This window comes from Carassius gibelio, chromosome B3 (assembly GCF_023724105.1).
Source record: "Carassius gibelio isolate Cgi1373 ecotype wild population from Czech Republic chromosome B3, carGib1.2-hapl.c, whole genome shotgun sequence".
In the NCBI taxonomy this organism is placed as follows: domain Eukaryota; kingdom Metazoa; phylum Chordata; class Actinopteri; order Cypriniformes; family Cyprinidae; genus Carassius; species Carassius gibelio.
In genome coordinates this window covers 2,552,641-2,569,668 of record NC_068398.1, presented here as the reverse complement: position 1 = coordinate 2,569,668, position 17,028 = coordinate 2,552,641, and the positions used below count along the sequence as shown (strand labels likewise).

The window sequence follows — 17,028 nt, the reverse complement described above, 5'->3', positions numbered from 1 at the left end:
TTTTTTCATGTGCTAAAGGTTGTAGTACTCTTAGTGGCTTTTGATTCTACAGCAAATTATTTATATTCATATTTATTCATTTATTATTTATTTATTTGGTGTATACTGGTATATATGGTTTATGAAATGTGTATAATGTCATGGGTACTACAACATAAATATGGTTTATGAGGACAGCTCCTGTGTGCCAGTAAAACAAAAGGCTTAAAAAAAAAAAGTAGATTAGACGTTTTAAACCCAATCTCTGAAATCGTCAGATGATCGCTTACACATCAAGCGCTGCTTTAGCACATCAAAGCTTTCTCTGGTTTAAATTTGTTGCTACCATACACTTAGGATGTTTTTAAATAATATTTAAATGTTAAATACCCACGCTGGTTTCTACTACGAGCGTAAAAAATATATTCAGTCTCCCAGGCTCGGAGTTCAATACAGTTTCTTGATTTTGAAAAAGCAAAAATAAAGTTTAATTAAAGTAATAATTAAATCTCCTCAGTGTCAGTGCAGTTACATTTCAATAACCATTTTAAAACATGGATTTAAGACAATGTAATGATAGTTAACGTCTTATTTTTGCATAAAGGATTTGTGTATGTACCAAAAATATTATTTAAAGATGAACGCAGAATAAACACCAACCTCCTTGTTTTTCATGTTTTATCCTCCTGGCTCCTCGGGTTTTATTCTCTGGGTTTTTGGCTCCTCGCGTTTTATTCTCAAGGTTTCTGGCTACTCGCGTTTTATTCTCTCGGTTTCTGGTTATTCTACTGGTTTCTGGCTCCTCTGGTTTTATTCTCCGGGTTTCTGGCTCGGGTTTTATTCTCCGGGTTTCTGGCTCCTCGGGTTTTATTCTCCGGGTTTCTGGCTTCTCAGGTTTTATTCTCCGGGTTTCTGGCTTCTCAGGTTTTATTCTCCGGGTTTCTGGCTCCTTGCGGTTTATTCTCCAGGTTTCTGGCTCCTCACGGTTTATTCTCCAGGTTTCTGGCTCCTCACGGTTTATTCTCCAGGTTTCTGGCTCCTCAGGTTTTATTCTCCAGGTTTCTGGCTCCTCGTGGCTTATTCTCCGGGTTTCTTGCTCTTCGGGTTTTATTCGCCGGGTTTCTGGCTCCTCGGGTTTCATTCTCCAGGTTTCTGGCTCCTTGGGTTTTATTTCCGGGGTCTCTGGCTCCTCTTGGTTTATTCTCCGGGTTTCTGGCTCCTCTGGTTTTATTCGCCGGGTTTCTGGCTCCTCTGGTTTTATTCTCCAGGTTTCTGGCTCCTTGTGTTTTATTCTCCAGGTTTCTGGTTCACTCGTGTTCTCTTTACTCTCCTCTTTAACAAACATCATCTTCACAGCAGCAGATCTCAGTTCAGATGATACTCCTCCAAATATTCCTGCTTTTCATCAAAACGTAGTCACTACTGTGAGGATGACAATATTACAGTTATTACATTTACATTTAGTCATTTAGCCGATGCTTTTATCCAAAGCGACTTACAATTGCTATATATGTCAGATGTCACACGCCTCTGGAGCAACTAGGGGTTAAGTGTCTTGCTCAGGGACACATTGGTGTCTCACAGTGGATTCGAACCCGTGTCTCTCACACCAAAGGCATGTGTCTTTATCCACTCTGCCCACAGCACGCTTGATTGGAGAGAGGAGAGAAGAAAAAAAAGTGATGTGTCATACAGCCAAGTATGGTGACCCGACAGCTGTGTCCCAAAGTTGAGTGTACACACTTCAAAGGCCGCGGACTTGGAAGACCAGGTCTCCGAAGTTCACGAAGGGCCCTTCGAAGTGCGTGAGATGGTTTGCTGGAGGTTCCCGATTAGCCAGAAACTAAGCCTTTTTTTTTTTTTTTTTGCACATGCCTACCTGAAGGGTTAATTGTCCCAGCTAGTGATCATCTGTAAAAATACATTTTACCTCTTCCCAAAACTGTGATAAAAAGGTAAAAAAAAAATATATATCCATTCCACTATCACTTTTAATATTGAAAAATTTGTTTGTTTTTCCCCCCAAATCAGTAACATTTATGAACTTGCCTTGGCAATTAAAGAGTTACAATCTTGGATTTTTTTTTAAACATTTGGTAGTTTTGATCAGACCTACATGTATTATTAAGATACCATTTGAATAGCCTATTATTTGGGAAATATAGTAAATATATATAACATTTGCCATAAATTTAAGAAAACACAAACAACTTAGCAAATGGTGATAATGTTTGTTAATGAAAGAGATTTATTTAAAGAGAGCACGGGACAAATTTACATTTAAAGTAGCAGCGCTACTCGTGAACGAGTCATTATCTGGCTCGGCTCAATGTTCATCTTCAATTCTCTCTTCACAGCAGTTCAGTCAGTGTACTGTTTGAGTAAATGAATTACACCGGGATATTGGTTTGTTTGAACTCAGAGGGAGTGTCAGCCACATTAAAAAAAAGTTAACAGCTTAAGTCATTTGTGGATTAATGCGTATTAGAGATTTCGAACCGTTTAAAACGATTCAGTTCGATTTGGTGAACTGAATGATTCGTTCGCGAACTGGATATCACAAACTGCTTTGTTTTGAATTCTCACACACAACAGACACGGAAGAGAAGACAATGCTGAATAAAGTCGGCGTTTTTGCTATTTTTGGACCAAAATGTAGGGGTACTCCGATCGGCCGTAAATCCACTTCATTTTCAGCGTTTATTTTCTCTATAGAGCTTGGGAAATTACGTCACTGCTCATTGCATTCTGGGTAGTCGCAGCCATTTTTTGGGGCACGCTTATCAGTAAAAGTGAAAGTGACATGACATACAGATCAAGTGTAAGATTACATATAAAGAAAAACTCAACAAGGAAGCAAAGATGTGGTATTTAGAAAAAAATCAAGACAATCAACGAACTCAATCTGCACGAACACAAAGAGTGGTTGGATGATCTTAAAGAGCTGCCACTCGTAACCTTCCCCAATGTGTTTTCTAACCTTGTTTGTAGTGTCAGAGCGTACACCTCTGATCAGTTTAAAAATGATAAATCTCTCGAGTCTCACCTGCAATTTACAAATGGATGGGTGCAGAACCTACACATTTTCCGCGTCAAAGAGCGAGTTACACTGCCCCTTCACTTTTTAATATGCATTATTGTAAACTGTACAAATTAACCTCAGTGTGTTATGATGCACAAATAAAGAGATACAGAATTGATCAATTTTGTCGTTTATTACTGTAACAGGTGGTATGCAATATGCATAACACTGATAATGCAGGAGATGTGGTTCATGCATAGGTAACATTTAATGTAAGTCTGTCAAATCGATTAATCACATCCAAAAAAAAAGTTGTTTATATAACGTACATTTCTATATATATATATATATATAAAAATGCAGAAACATACGTGTGTATATCAGACCAAAGGGACAATCCTTCTTTTCCTTCTTACTGCTGCTAACCAAGCTATGTGACGCCGCTTTGTTAACGGAGACCTGAGATCAAGGTGCGGTTTTCCAGCAGGAAAGCTGAAAAATCGCACTCCATTCAAATTATTTTTCCATGCCGGTCATGAGTACGAGTATGGTAGTTAATTACACAACAAGGTTTTACCATTGTATCTTATTTTTTAGCTGTAGAGAGCAAACAAAACAGTCTATTATCAATCCAATACAATACATACAGCAGCGTCCGCGTCCTAAAGTCCAAGAATGCATTGCGTAGCTGACGTCATGTTCCCAAGCTCTATACAGCTGACATTTTGCCAATACTTCTTAAGAACACCGTTAGTGCCACGCTCAACTATTTACCTCAATCACCGTCTTTAAACAAGTGCACTAACTTTCCAATTGTTGCAGCTCACATTAAGTAAGTTGGTTTTCATTTACTACAACCTTGTAAAAATCATTAATGTCAAAGAACGACTGGGCATTGTTTACGTTGGAATTTGCAGACGGTCCCTTAAACAATGCGAATATCCATAGATATACATAACTTGAAACTAACTTTATTGCACAAACAGATTTGAAATGCCTAAGAAAAATGATATCAATGAAATCGCAGATGCAATAATTGATATTGGTTCGCATTCATTCTCCTCACAGATCACGAGACTAACAGCAACATAAACATAAAATCGCTGTTCTTAATGAACTCCGTGTGTTTTCCTCACATAGAGCTACTTACTGCCTTCTGCTGCTCTAAATGTCTTAAGTCAGAAAACACACAAACAGCTTACTAGATGACACAAACACAAACAAGACAGAAATGAGCTCGTGTACTGTTCAAACATACTGTGTAAAGTGTGGTTTCCTGTTGTTTAAAGATGAGAAATACCATGAACTGCTCCCCTCTCCTCAGAAGATCGCTGCAGCTGCGTCCGAAAGATTTGAGGACTCTTTGTTCACGGTTTCTGCTGAAAGTTATTTGTTCCTTAGCTCTCACTGAATCCAGGACTGCAGCCGTTGAGCTCAAGTAGAAAAAAAAAGAGGAGTTTCTTCTTTTTTTATTTAATAGCGGACTGCAACCAAGATTAAGGTGCATACCGCCACCTACTGTACTGGAGTATGTATAATCATGTCATTTTACAATTTCAGATTGTATTCCACAACCCTGAGTCTTTTAAAAATTTAAATAGTGCCTTCCTCGTAATTCTTGATTCCTCTCCCTCTCCTTCTAGTCCCAGTATCCCTACCAGATTCCACTCCCGCCCTGTCTCCTGAACCTTATTAAACACCCATCTTTCCACCTCATTCAATTTACAGTACAATATTACGTTCAACATTTCCTTTAACCCCACAGTTTTCACAGTTCTCACTATTCCTTTTCTCCATTAAAAATAATGTGCCATTCAGCCCTGTGTGATCCACTCTCAATCTTGTCATTACAATTTCCTCTCTCCTGGTCTTTTCCATGTAATTCTTTATACTGACAGTTTTTTGTATTTTATAATATATCCTACTTTCCAGTCTTCCTCCCACCATTTCTGCCATATTTCAAGTCCTTTCTCCTTAACCACTGCTTTATCTTCACCTTTTCCTAGTGGAAATTGTAATTATTATTTCTTTTAGCAGCGCCTTTATCCAGTTTGTCTGCTTTCTTGTTCCCTTTAACCCCTTCATGTGCTGACACCCACCAAAACTGTACATCTATGCCACCCCGATGTAATCTAAATAAACTGAGAAAAAGGTTCTACTAGTAGATCTTCTCTTACCGATGTCATTGACTGAATACTTTTAATGACAACTAAAGAGTCTGTGCATAGCACGTTTCAACCTACTGTAGTGCAATAATGGCTGCCACTATTTACATTTACATTTACATTTAATCATTTAGCAGACACTTTTATCCAAAGCGACTTACAAATGAGTACAATAGAAGCAGTCAGGTCAACAAGAGAACAACAACAGAATACAAGTGCCATGACAAGTCTCAGTTAGTCTAGTATAGAACGCATAGCCAGGTGTATATAGTTTTTTTTTTTTTTTTTTTTTTTATTAAATGAAAAAAAAAGGAAAAGTACTGGTGCTAGTAGGTTAAGTGCAGGCGAAAAAGATGAGTCTTTAGATGTTTCTTGAAAATGAGTAAAGACTCAGCTGTACGAATTGAGATTGGGAGGTCATTCCACCATCTGGGTACAGTCCAGGAAAAGGTCCGTGAGAGTGATTTTGAATTTCTTTGGGATGGCACCACAAGGCCTATATATTTCTGCTGTATATACAGATAACCGATCAAAGAGTCTTTTGGAGAGATTTATTTTAAATTCTGGGATATCTATTCCAACTGCCACACAATCCTGTTTGTTTTTGGATCTGTCTGTGTAAATTTTTAAATAATCATAATAACTGTTTCTTATGTAAATGCTTGTTTTAACTACCACTTCCTCCATTCTCCATTCACTTTTCTATTATATTAATTTCATCCTTTATTTTTGGAAACAGCCATGGTGGAATACTACTAACTGAACCGACCATGGTGAAATCTAAGGCTTCCTTTTCATATTCCCTCACTCTCATTTCCCTTGTCCATCCAAACCCAAGCCCCTGAAACTTGGAATACTCCCAACATTCCTGTATTGTTTCTTTTGCTGGGTTTTCTTTCCCACTTTCTTTTAATCTGATCCAATACGCCATCGTTTCTCTCCTCTTAACTCCAGTGGCATCTCTCCTGCTTCTATGAGTATAGCATTAATCCTCTATATTGTAATCAATAAATTTTTCCCAATATCGTTTTTGCTGGTGCTCCATAAACTACACAACCATAATCTACTGATGACTTCAGGCAAGCCCTATAGATATTAATTTAATGACTGCCTGTCTGCACCCCAGGCACATCCAGCCACAGCTCTCAGAAGATTTATAACTTTTTTGCATTTAGTTTCCAAGTGCTTTATATGTGTTTTCCATGTACACCTACTATCGAACCATAGTCCCAAGTCCTTAAATTAATTTACTTTCACCATTGGCTGCTCATATAATGTAAACCTTTCACCATGGTATTTGCGCTTCTTTGTAAACATCATATAACAAGATTTTCTTGTCTACATCTTGAATCCTCACTAATATGACCACATTTCTACTTCCCTAAATGCTTTCCTTACAAAGGAGACCTGTGCAAGATCACTGCACTCAGCCTCCTCCAGCTCCAGACCTGTGTGAGAACACTGCCCTCAACCTCCTCCAGCTCCAGGAGACCTGTGTGAGAACACTGCCCTCAATCTCCTCCAGCTCCAGGAGACCTGTGTGAGAACTCTGCACTTATCCTCCTCCAGCTTCAGGAGACCTGTGAAAGATCACTGCACTCATCCTCCTCCAGCTCCAGGAGACCAGTGTAAGATCACTGCACTCATCCTCCTCCAGCTCCAGGAGACCTGTGTGAGAACACTGCACTCATCCTCCTCCAGCTCCAGGAGACCTGTGTGAGAACACTGCACTTATCCTCCTCCAGCTTCAGGAGAGCTGTGAAAGATCACTGAAATCATCCTCCTCCAGCTCCAGGAGACCTGTGTGAGAACACTGCACTTATCCTCCTCCAGCTTCAGGAGACCTGTGTGAGAACACTGCACTTATCCTCCTCCAGCTCCAGGAGACCTGTGTGAGAACACTGCACTTATCCTCCTCCAGCTTCAGGAGACCTTTGAAAGATCACTGCACTCATCCTTCTCCAGCTCCAGGAGACCTTTGAACGATCACTGCACTCAGCCTCCTCCAGCTCAAGACCTGTGTGAGAACACTGCCCTCAACCTCCTCCAGCTCCAGGAGACCTGTGAAATATCACTGCACTCATCCTCCTCCAGCTTCAGAAGACCTTTGAAAGATCACTGCACTCATCCTTCTCCAGCTCCAGGAGACCAGTGTAAGATCACTGCACTCATCCTCCTCCAGCTCCAGGAGACCTGTGTGAGAACACTGCACTTATCCTCCTCCAGCTTCAGGAGACCTGTGAAAGATCACTGCACTCATCATCCTCCAGCTCCAGGAGACCTGTGTGAGAACACTGCACTTATCCTCCTCCAGCTTCAGGAGACCTTTGAAAGATCACTGCACTCAGCCTCCTCCAGCTCAAGACCTGTGTGAGAACACTGCCCTCAACCTCCTCCAGCTCCAGGAGACCTGTGAAATATCACTGCACTTATCCTCCTCCAGCTTCAGGAGACCTTTGAAAGATCACTGCACTCATCCTTCTCCAGCTCCAGGAGACAAGTATAAGATCACTGCACTCATCCTCCTCCAGCTCCAGGAGACCTGTGTGAGAACACTGCACTTATCCTCCTCCAGCTTCAGGAGACCTGTGAAAGATCACTGCACTCATCCTCCTCCAGCTCCAGGAGACCTGTGTGAGAACACTGCACTTATCCTCCTCCAGCTTCAGGAGACCTTTGAAAGATCACTGCACTCAGCCTCCTCCAGCTCAAGACCTGTGTGAGAACACTGCCCTCAACCTCCTCCAGCTCCAGGAGACCTGTGAAAGATCACTGCACTCATCCTCCTCCAGCTCCAGGAGACCTGTGCAAGATCACTGCACTCAACCTCCTCCAGCTCCAGGAGACCTGTGTGAGAACACTGCCCTCAACCTCCTCCAGCTCCAGGAGAAATGTGTAAGAACAATGCACTCATCCTCCTCCAGCTCCAGGAGACCCAAGCCCTGCTGGATGCTGTGCTCATGATCAATAATCACATCTCTGCATTCGACTAATCTGCAGAAATCCCACTCGCTGTGAAATGGGAGCGACCAGACAACAGAGCATTCTGCATGGTCTTAAAGCCTCCTCCAGTGGCTACGTTCGCAATTCAAACAATGATTTGTAAAAATAATAGATGTGATCCCAAATAGTCGACGAATCCATGCTTTGATTCAAGGAGCCTGATTCGACTACCAATCTAACTGTCAAATATTTGTGGGGTGTTATTGATTATGCCATTTTGACTATATGGGGGAGCTCAAATGTCTGATTTCACATAGAACTACTGGTTTTCTCCCGATAAGTTAATATACAGCCTTTTATGATAAAGTTGTAACAATCTGAAAAGAAAGACGCTTCAAATTAATATTTTAAAGTGCGTGGATATATCCAACCACCCCTATAGATTTATGTTCAGTTACCATAATCTGTGACCGACAGGGGAGCCTCTTGGCGCAGGGATTTAAACCTTTACCAAGACTCAAACTGACACAGACTAGAGACTAGATTTTTTCGAACAGGTAGGGTACAAGTGATTTCAAAACATTTCAGCCGGTGTACATATATCGTGGATATATTATTTACCTGTTATAAGATGTATTTGGTTTTGAGTCAGTACGGATGTACTGTTACTTCCTCTACAGTCAAAAGTCTGGGTGTTATATTAGACAGCAACTTGTCTTTTGAAAATCATATTTCCCATTTTACAAAAACTGCATTCTTCCATCTTAGAAACATTGCCAAGCTACGAAACATGTTACCTGTTTCTGATGCAGAAAAGCTAGTTCATGCATTCATGACCTCTAGACTGGACAGGTGGTTGTCCTGCTTCTTCAATAAACAAGCTACAGGTAGTCCAAAATGCAGCAGCTAGAGTCCTTACCAGGTCAAGAAAATATGATTATATTACCTCAATTTTACAGTCTCTGCACTGGCTACCTATTATGTTCCATATCAGTTACAAATTATCATTACTTACCTATAAGGCCCTAAATGGTTTAGCTCCTGCGTACCTAACTAGCCTTCTACCACGCTACAACCCATCACGCACCCTAAGGTCAAAAAACGCTAAAAGAGGTAGAGCTTTTTCGCATTTGGCTCCCAAACTGTGGAATAGCCTTCCTGATAATGTTCGGGGTTCAGACACACTCTCTCTGTTTAAATCTAGATTAAAAACGCATCTCTTTCGCCAAGCATTCAAAATAATTTATCTCTTAAATTGTGAGTGTAGTTGCATCTGATCAAATGCGCATTCTTATTCTTTAGCTTGGTTTAAACTAATTAATTTAACTTTGTTGGAACAGCAGCTATGCTAATGATGTCTCTATGTATTTCTCTGTTTTGCGTAACTAGAATTTACACAAGCTCCAGTCTGGATCTAGAACACCTGAGAAGAGATAATGCTGACCCCTCAGAGGACCCCAGATGATGCTAACCCTAAATCAAAAAACAGAACTAACAAATATTGGTACAAGTGTGACTGCATCATATAATAATTGCTGTTAATAATGTTCATAGTCTGGCTGACTACGTCTTGTATAAATTTTTCTGAAAAATCCTGTCATACATGCACAAACTGACAGTCACCACTTATAAGCTAGTACTAAATATTGTAGAAACGTAATTTTCTGTAAAGTTGCTTTGCAATGATTTGTATTGTAAAAAGCGCTATACAAATAATCTTGAATTTAATTTAATTATATCATCCGCCAAGTTGTCTCTACATTTTACATAGTGCCGGAAAGCAGATTCTGTCAGCTCTTGAATCTCCATTACACGTGTCCCTACAAAAACTTAGAAGCAGCATGAGCTGGATTTCAACCATGTTTGCACCGTGGTGGAGTCTGACCAGATTTTAACAGAGTGAATGGGGATTGTAAAGGCCGATTTATACTTCTGCGTCGAGTGTACGCCGTAGTGTACGTCGTAGGCTACGCATGTAGGCGACGGCGTCATGAGCATTTATACTTCTGTGTATGTCTGTTCTGCTCTGCAGTTACACCGCCGAAACGCTAATTGACGCGAGCGGGTTCCACTGTGTTCACATTGCTCGATCCTCGCGGGCTTCTACGACCAATGGTGACTAACAGAGAGCAGATCATGTTGGAGCTAGAGCTTATCGAGGTCCAAAAACTGTTAATTTTTGTTAAGTTACTAAAACTAAAAGGCAGAAACGAGAGAAGGCGTCGGAGGAGATGGTACATGCGACTCGTGAACCAGTTGAGACAGAAAGAGGGTGAATTTTCTGTGCTTGTCCTACCTGGTCAACTTGTTGTGTAAATTGTATTGGTGTAAAATATAATGCACCAATAAATTACATGAAACCATTTAAATAAAGCCCAGCTTTAAAGTCATGTCATTGTTCCTCTATTTACATTAACCTACACAATACAATCTGCAAACAGCAGGGATAGATTTTTTTTTAAAGTTTGTACTATACATACAAATGGTCAAACTATGTATATGATAATACATCATGTAAAGGTGCAATGGTCTATAATTGTTTACATTAAATAAATGCAAAAGAGCAAACTATACAAATAAATTAACTGTAAGATCTTAATTTACTGTAACCTGAACCATAAAATATGCATACAGCAGGAACCAACATAATTGGTTCAAACTATATACACAAATTGTTTAATGTAAAAGATAGTAAAAAAGAGGTACATGATTTGGTGTGAACAGACAATAAATAAAGCTAAAGTGCATACTACATACAAAAATGTGCAAACTTTATACCCTCCACAAATAGTAAAACAAGATAAAATATTAATGGATGCAAAAGTGCAAACTATACACAAAAAAAATAAAAAAGTGCAAACTGCAGATACAGGGCATTTCCATATGCGCAGATTTAAAAGGTTGAACGTTGTCAACGTAGGCACAATTGTTGCTGCCACTCAAAAAGTATTTTCAACGCGTCGAACATTGCCTGTGCTCTGTGTTCCTCTGGCACCCTCCGTAGCATATCTGCAACAGTTTGTCCAAACCGGTCATCTCATCATTGCCTTGACACAGTCTCTGTTGGGGCTCCACCAGCCATTCCTCCAACTGAGCCTCCAACCGAGCAACCTGCGCTTGGACCCAGTCATCTTTTTCTTTTCTCTTCCTTTTTTGTGCCATTCTTGGACTAGGGGACGGAAGAGATGGCTGGTGACGGGGGCTACCACTTGGTAATTGGTCATCATCGCTGTTGGCTGGAGGTCTCACATCCGATAAACCAGTGGAGTTTGAGCTGGTATCAGTCCCATCCTGTGATTATGAAAGAAATAACAAATAGTATAATTTATATATAAAAGATGATGTATTCAATTAATCGCTTGGTCACTTGGTCCATTTCAATGTTCGCTCTTCACTGAATTTCGGAATTAAAAAATGGCGGGCGGTCCAGAGTGCAGAAGAACATTCCAGAAATGTGTAGGAGGAAACGTGATACTACCAAGCCGACCAATCACAGATCTTGCGGTCCGCGTCGTCGTGACGTGTAATTACATTTTTGAGGAGGTGTGCGTCAGGGTACGGCATAGGGTACGGGGTATGGTACACGTCAATGCGTATGCTACGCCGTACCTACTACGCGACGCAGAAGTATAAATTGGCCTTAAGTTCTGCAAATAGGAGTTTGGAAAGTTGAGAACCACAAAGAGCTGCACATAACTCCAGACGGGGTATGGACTGCTGCTTGCGAGAAGTGACTCTAGACCTGGCAGGTATAAAGGCAACTTCAACTTGTCCCTCTTTACTCTTGGTCCCCAGGTAAGCCACTGAAACATATGCCTGTTCTGAAGCATCACAGAAGACATGAATCTCATGCCTACAGGACAGGTGATCCATCTTTGAGCTGAAGTAACATCTGGGCAGAGATATCTCATCTAGTCCGTTCAACTCTTTCTCCCATTCACACCACAAGGTAAAAATGGGTGGGTTTTACTCGGGACTTGGAGCCATAATGACCGTCTCTCCTCTTGGTTGATGAGTCTGGAGCATAAGTACCTGTTCTAGAAGTATCATCCTGAACTTGGAGCTCGCACTCCAACCAATCCTTAAAGTCAAGAAGAGTAGGAACTGTTATTCTTGATGGGTGAACATACCTCTTGCAACTGGTCCTAAGCTTTTGTGGAAGTTTGTCTTGTAGCCTGGACACATGCGAACCACATTCAAATTCAGCTGCCCCTTCTGACCCCTGCTGCTCTAGCATACTGTTATGGTGTAAGGGTGTGTGGGTTTTTTTTTTTTTTTTCTCTTGTGATTTCTTCTAGGTAATGGCGTAATGAACAACACCCGTAATAGATCAGGACGTACGAATAAAAGTGCCTCTGAGACGTGGGTGGAGGCACGTGGGAAGTGACATCATCCCATGCTGCCACTTGATCGTGCGTTGTTTATGGATCTGTCGTCAGTAATTAAATTGATGTGTTAATTTTAAATGTAAACCCCCAAAATTTAGAGGGGGTAAAGGTCATAGAAGCAGTCCGACAACAAATGAGCAGAGAAGGTAAAAGAATGGATAGCTTATCAGTACGTCTAAAATTGGAGGGAAAAGAAGTACCAGATCGGATTCGAAGTTGGGTTATATCAGTTACCCGATAAGGCAGTATATAGCCCCTCCTTTGAGGTGTTATAATTGTCAACATTATGGACATACTGCGTTAGTGTGTAAGTCTAAAATGAGGTGTGCGCGTTGTGGAGGAGAGCATGAATTTGGGAAGTGTGGAGAGGGAGTTGGATTGAAGTGTTGCAACTGTGGAGGTAATCACAATGCGGCATATGGAGGTTGTGAGGTGAGGAAAAAGGCAGTGGAAGTTCAACAGGAAAAGACAAAGAATAATGGGACATATGCTGAAGCTGTGAAAGCGGTAAATAATAGATATAGACAAAGTGGAACTGAGAGACTGGGGTATGGGAAAATAAATGAAGATACAGGAAGAATGGATGAAGGTAGATTACCAGAAGATGCAATGATAGTTACTAAGAGAAATGTTGTGCTCTTTATGGTGGAAGTAATTAATTGTACAGCACAAACAGAAAGGAGAACAGAAAAGCTACAAATAATATTAAAAGCGGCAGAGAGATTTCTAGATATAAAGGGATTGAAATGTGAAGACATAATGAAAAACCTTACAGAATCTCAGTCAAGTCAGGAATTAGGGGTAGGCTAGTATGTTAGCTCTATTACAATGGAATGCTAGAAGCCTGTATGCTAATGGACAATAATTTAAAGGGTATATAAACCAAATGAAAGATAAACCAGATGTGATATGTATTCAAGAATCATGGTTGAATCCTAGATTAGAATTTGTCTTGAAAGGATACATAAGTGTGAGAAGAGATCGGGTAGAAGGAAAAGGAGGAGGATGTGTCAGTTTTGTAAAAGAGGGAATACCATATAGAGTTTTGGAGAAAGGGGAAACGATGGAATATATAGTAGTAGAAATATGGGTTGGAAATAAGAATTATGTTATAATAAACTTTTATAATCCGTGTAAAAAAATAACACAAGAAAGTATGGGAGCAATAAAAGGATTAAGAGGAAAAAGAGTAATATGGTGCGGGGATTTTAATGCCCATAATACTTTATGGGGAGGTTTATTGACCGATACAAATGGTATGGTCATTGAAGAGGTAATGGAAAAGGAGAATTTAGTTTGTATAAATGATGAAACAAAAACTCGTATGGGTGTAAATTTAGGGAGGGAATCAGCAATTGATCTAACTATTGTTTCTAATGAATTAGGGGGAATAATAAATTGGGAGGTATTAAATTGTACAGTGGGTAGTGATCATTTTCCAATATTAAGTACAATTGTAAATAATGAAATAAGGAAGATAAAGAAAGTAAATACAGGAAAGTGGAAATATGAGAAGGCAGATTGGGAAAAATTTGAAAGAATATGTGAGGAAGGATTGAAAATGATCAAGATGAAAGAATGAATAATAATTGAAAGAATATATACAGAAATAATATCAGTGATACAGAATGCTGCAAGAGAATGTATTCCGAAAAACAAAGGAAAAAGGGAGGGGAAAATAGTCCCATGGTGGAATGAGGAGTGTGCAATAACAGTTAAGAGGAAAAGGAAAGCATTTAAAATTCTAAGGAAAACTCACAATTGGGAAAACATGATAATATAAAAAGGCACAAGCAGAAACTAGAAGAACAATTAGGGAAGTGAAGAAAGAATATTGGAGAGCATATTGTGACGAAATTGGGAGAAATACTCCAATAGGGGAAGTATGGAGTATGATTAAAAAGATGAGTGGCATTAGAAGAGAATATGAGTATCCTGTGTTAAGTAGTGGAGAAGAAATAGCAATAAGTGATGAGGAGAGAGCAGAAATGTTTAGAAAAGAATTTTCAAAAATAAATAGTTCGAATAATTTGATGAAGGAATGTAAGGAAATGAGGGAGAAGTTATTAAAAGAACATCCATTTATTTTAGGGAAAAAAAGAGTAACAAATAATATTCTAGATGTGCCTTTTTCATATTCAGAATTGAAGAGGGCATTAAAAAATACAAAAGCGTCAACTCCAGGACAGGATGGAATTAGTTATGTAATGTTAAAAAAGTTAAGTGAAGAATCTCTTAAAGTCATTCTAGAGTTTTACAACAGGGTATGGGAAGAAGGGACGTTACCTAAGAATTGGAAAGAAGCTGTAATAATTCCTATTAGAAAACCAGGTAAAGATCCAAGTATTCCACTAAACTACAGACCAATAGCGTTTAATGCGTAACGTTTAATGTATCATATGGAGAAGAATAATTTTTTTTCCCCATATCAAAATGGTTTTAGACAGGGAAAAAGTACAATGGACTCAATTATTAATTTGGATTCAGATATAAGGAAAGCTTTGATAAATAAAGAAACTCTAGTAGCAGTTTTCTTTGACGTAGAAAAAGCATATGATATGCTATGGAAGGAAGGTTTATTGATCAAATTAGATCAAATTGGAATAGACGGAAAATTATATAATTGGATTAAAGAGTTTTTAATGGAAAGAAATATTAAAGTAAAGATTGGGGAATATATATCAAGGAAAGGAATAATTGAGAATGGAACTCCGCAGGGTAGTGTCATAAGCCCTTTGTTGTTTATTATTATGATAAATGATGTATTTGCAACAATAGATAAGAATATAAATAAATCACTGTTCGCGGATGATGGAGTGCTGTGGTTTAGAGGTAGGAATGTAGAATACATTGTTAATAAAATGCAAGCAGTGTTAAAAAGTGTTGAGAAATGGTCTTATAAATGGGGTTTTAAATTTTCAGTGGAGAAAATTAAATATATATTTTTTACAAATAAAAGGTCAAGCATTGATTTAAAGATGAAGTTATATAATAAACAAATAGAACAAGTTAAAGATATAAGATTTTTAGGTATGTGGTTTGATGCCAAAGCTACATGGAGTGTACATATAAACAAGATGGAGGAAAAGTGTAAGAAGATATTAAACGTAATGAGGTGTATTTCAGGACAAGAATGGGGGGCTGACAGATTGGCATTAAAAACAATTTATTCAACAATGATAAGAGCAATATTAGATTATGGTTGTATTGCATACGGAACAGCAGCTAAGTCACAGTTAGGAAAGTTAGAGCGAATTCAATCTCAAGCGTTGAGAATATGTTGTGGAGCTTACCCTTCCTCTCCTGTTTCAGCATTACAGGTGGAGATGGGGGAGATGCCAATTCACTTAAGAAGGAAGCAATTGACACTGGCATACTGGGTTAATCTAAAAGGGCAGAAGGATAGTCATCCAACAAAAGGTATACTTGAAACATGTTGGGAACATGGGAAAGGGAAAGTTAACAATTTTGGTTGGATCATTAAGGATTTAGTTCAGGATATGAAATTAAATGAGTACAGTGTTATTCCAGCATTAATATTACCAACAATACCATTATGGATATTACCTCAACCCAAGGTAGATTTATTATTATTGGAATCAAGGCAAGATAAAAATGGGAGGCAGTTGGAGGCAGAGATGACAAAAGAGTATATTGGGAGTAAGTATGAACAATATGTACATGTTTTCACAGATGCATCTAAGGATCCACAAAAGGAACGGGTGGGGGTAGCGTACATCATACCCAGATTGAAAGTGGCGAGAGGGGAAAGAATATCAGATCATGTATCTGTGTTTACAGGAGAGTTACTAGCAATTATGGTAGCAATTAATAAAATAAATTAAATGGGTTTAAGTAAAACGTTAATATGCTCAGATTCAAGTTCGGCCTTGATGTGCCTGGAAGCTCAGAAATCAGATACTAGACAAGATATTGTTTTGGAAATCCTACAGATATTGTTCATGATGCAACAGGAAAATAAGATAGTTCAGTTTTTATGGGTTCCGGCACATACTGGAGTAGCAGGAAATTAAGCAGCAGACAAGTTAGCAAAACAGGCTATGGCAAAAGAAACTATAGATATGGAAATTAAATATAGCAAATTAGAAATCAAATCAATAATTAAAAGGGAGATAAATAATAATTGGCAAATGTACTGGGACAATGAGGAAAAGGGTAGACATTTACATTCAATACAACCAGTGGTAGGTAGAGGAAGGAAGACAAGTGGAAAAAGGAAGAAAGACTGTATTATTTCTAGATTAAGATTGGGACACACAGGACTTAATTCAACAATGCAAATAATAGGGAAACATCATACAGGTTTGTGTGATTGGTGTGGAATACGAGAAACAGTGGAGCATGTTCTAATTAGGTGTAATAAATATCCAGAGGAAAGAAGTAAGCTAAGAGGAGAACTGCAGATGAAAGGTAATCAGCAATTAACATTAAGGATAATTTTAAATTCAGTAGAAGGGGGTAGGTTAATAATAAAGTTTTTAAGAAGAACCAATTTGATCCATAGAATATA

The 17,028-nt window shown here is 39.0% G+C and overlaps 1 protein-coding gene across 9 annotated transcripts in view; it reads right to left on the bottom strand.

Annotated features, from left to right (window-relative positions):
- The window catches only part of LOC127952151 (zinc finger protein 883), a 199,524-nt gene that overhangs the window by 153,320 nt on the left and 29,176 nt on the right, over positions 1–17,028 (bottom strand). Inside the window, exons 1-5 of one of the 9 annotated variants that reach the window (XM_052550503.1) lie at positions 4,260–4,450; positions 1,479–1,627; positions 1,008–1,401; positions 904–977; positions 640–873 (exon numbers count right to left, since the gene is read on the bottom strand). The exons of 3 other annotated variants lie outside the window; for them this stretch is intronic. In XM_052550503.1, coding sequence (XP_052406463.1) covers positions 640–873; positions 904–977; positions 1,008–1,327 — 628 coding nt within the window. In that variant the 5' untranslated portion in view covers positions 1,328–1,401; positions 1,479–1,627; positions 4,260–4,450. Of the gene's footprint in view, positions 1–639; positions 1,402–1,478; positions 1,628–4,259; positions 4,456–17,028 lie in introns of those variants that run through there. 5 more of the 9 variants (XM_052550501.1, XM_052550500.1, XM_052550496.1 and 2 more) reach the window with 5 other exon arrangements.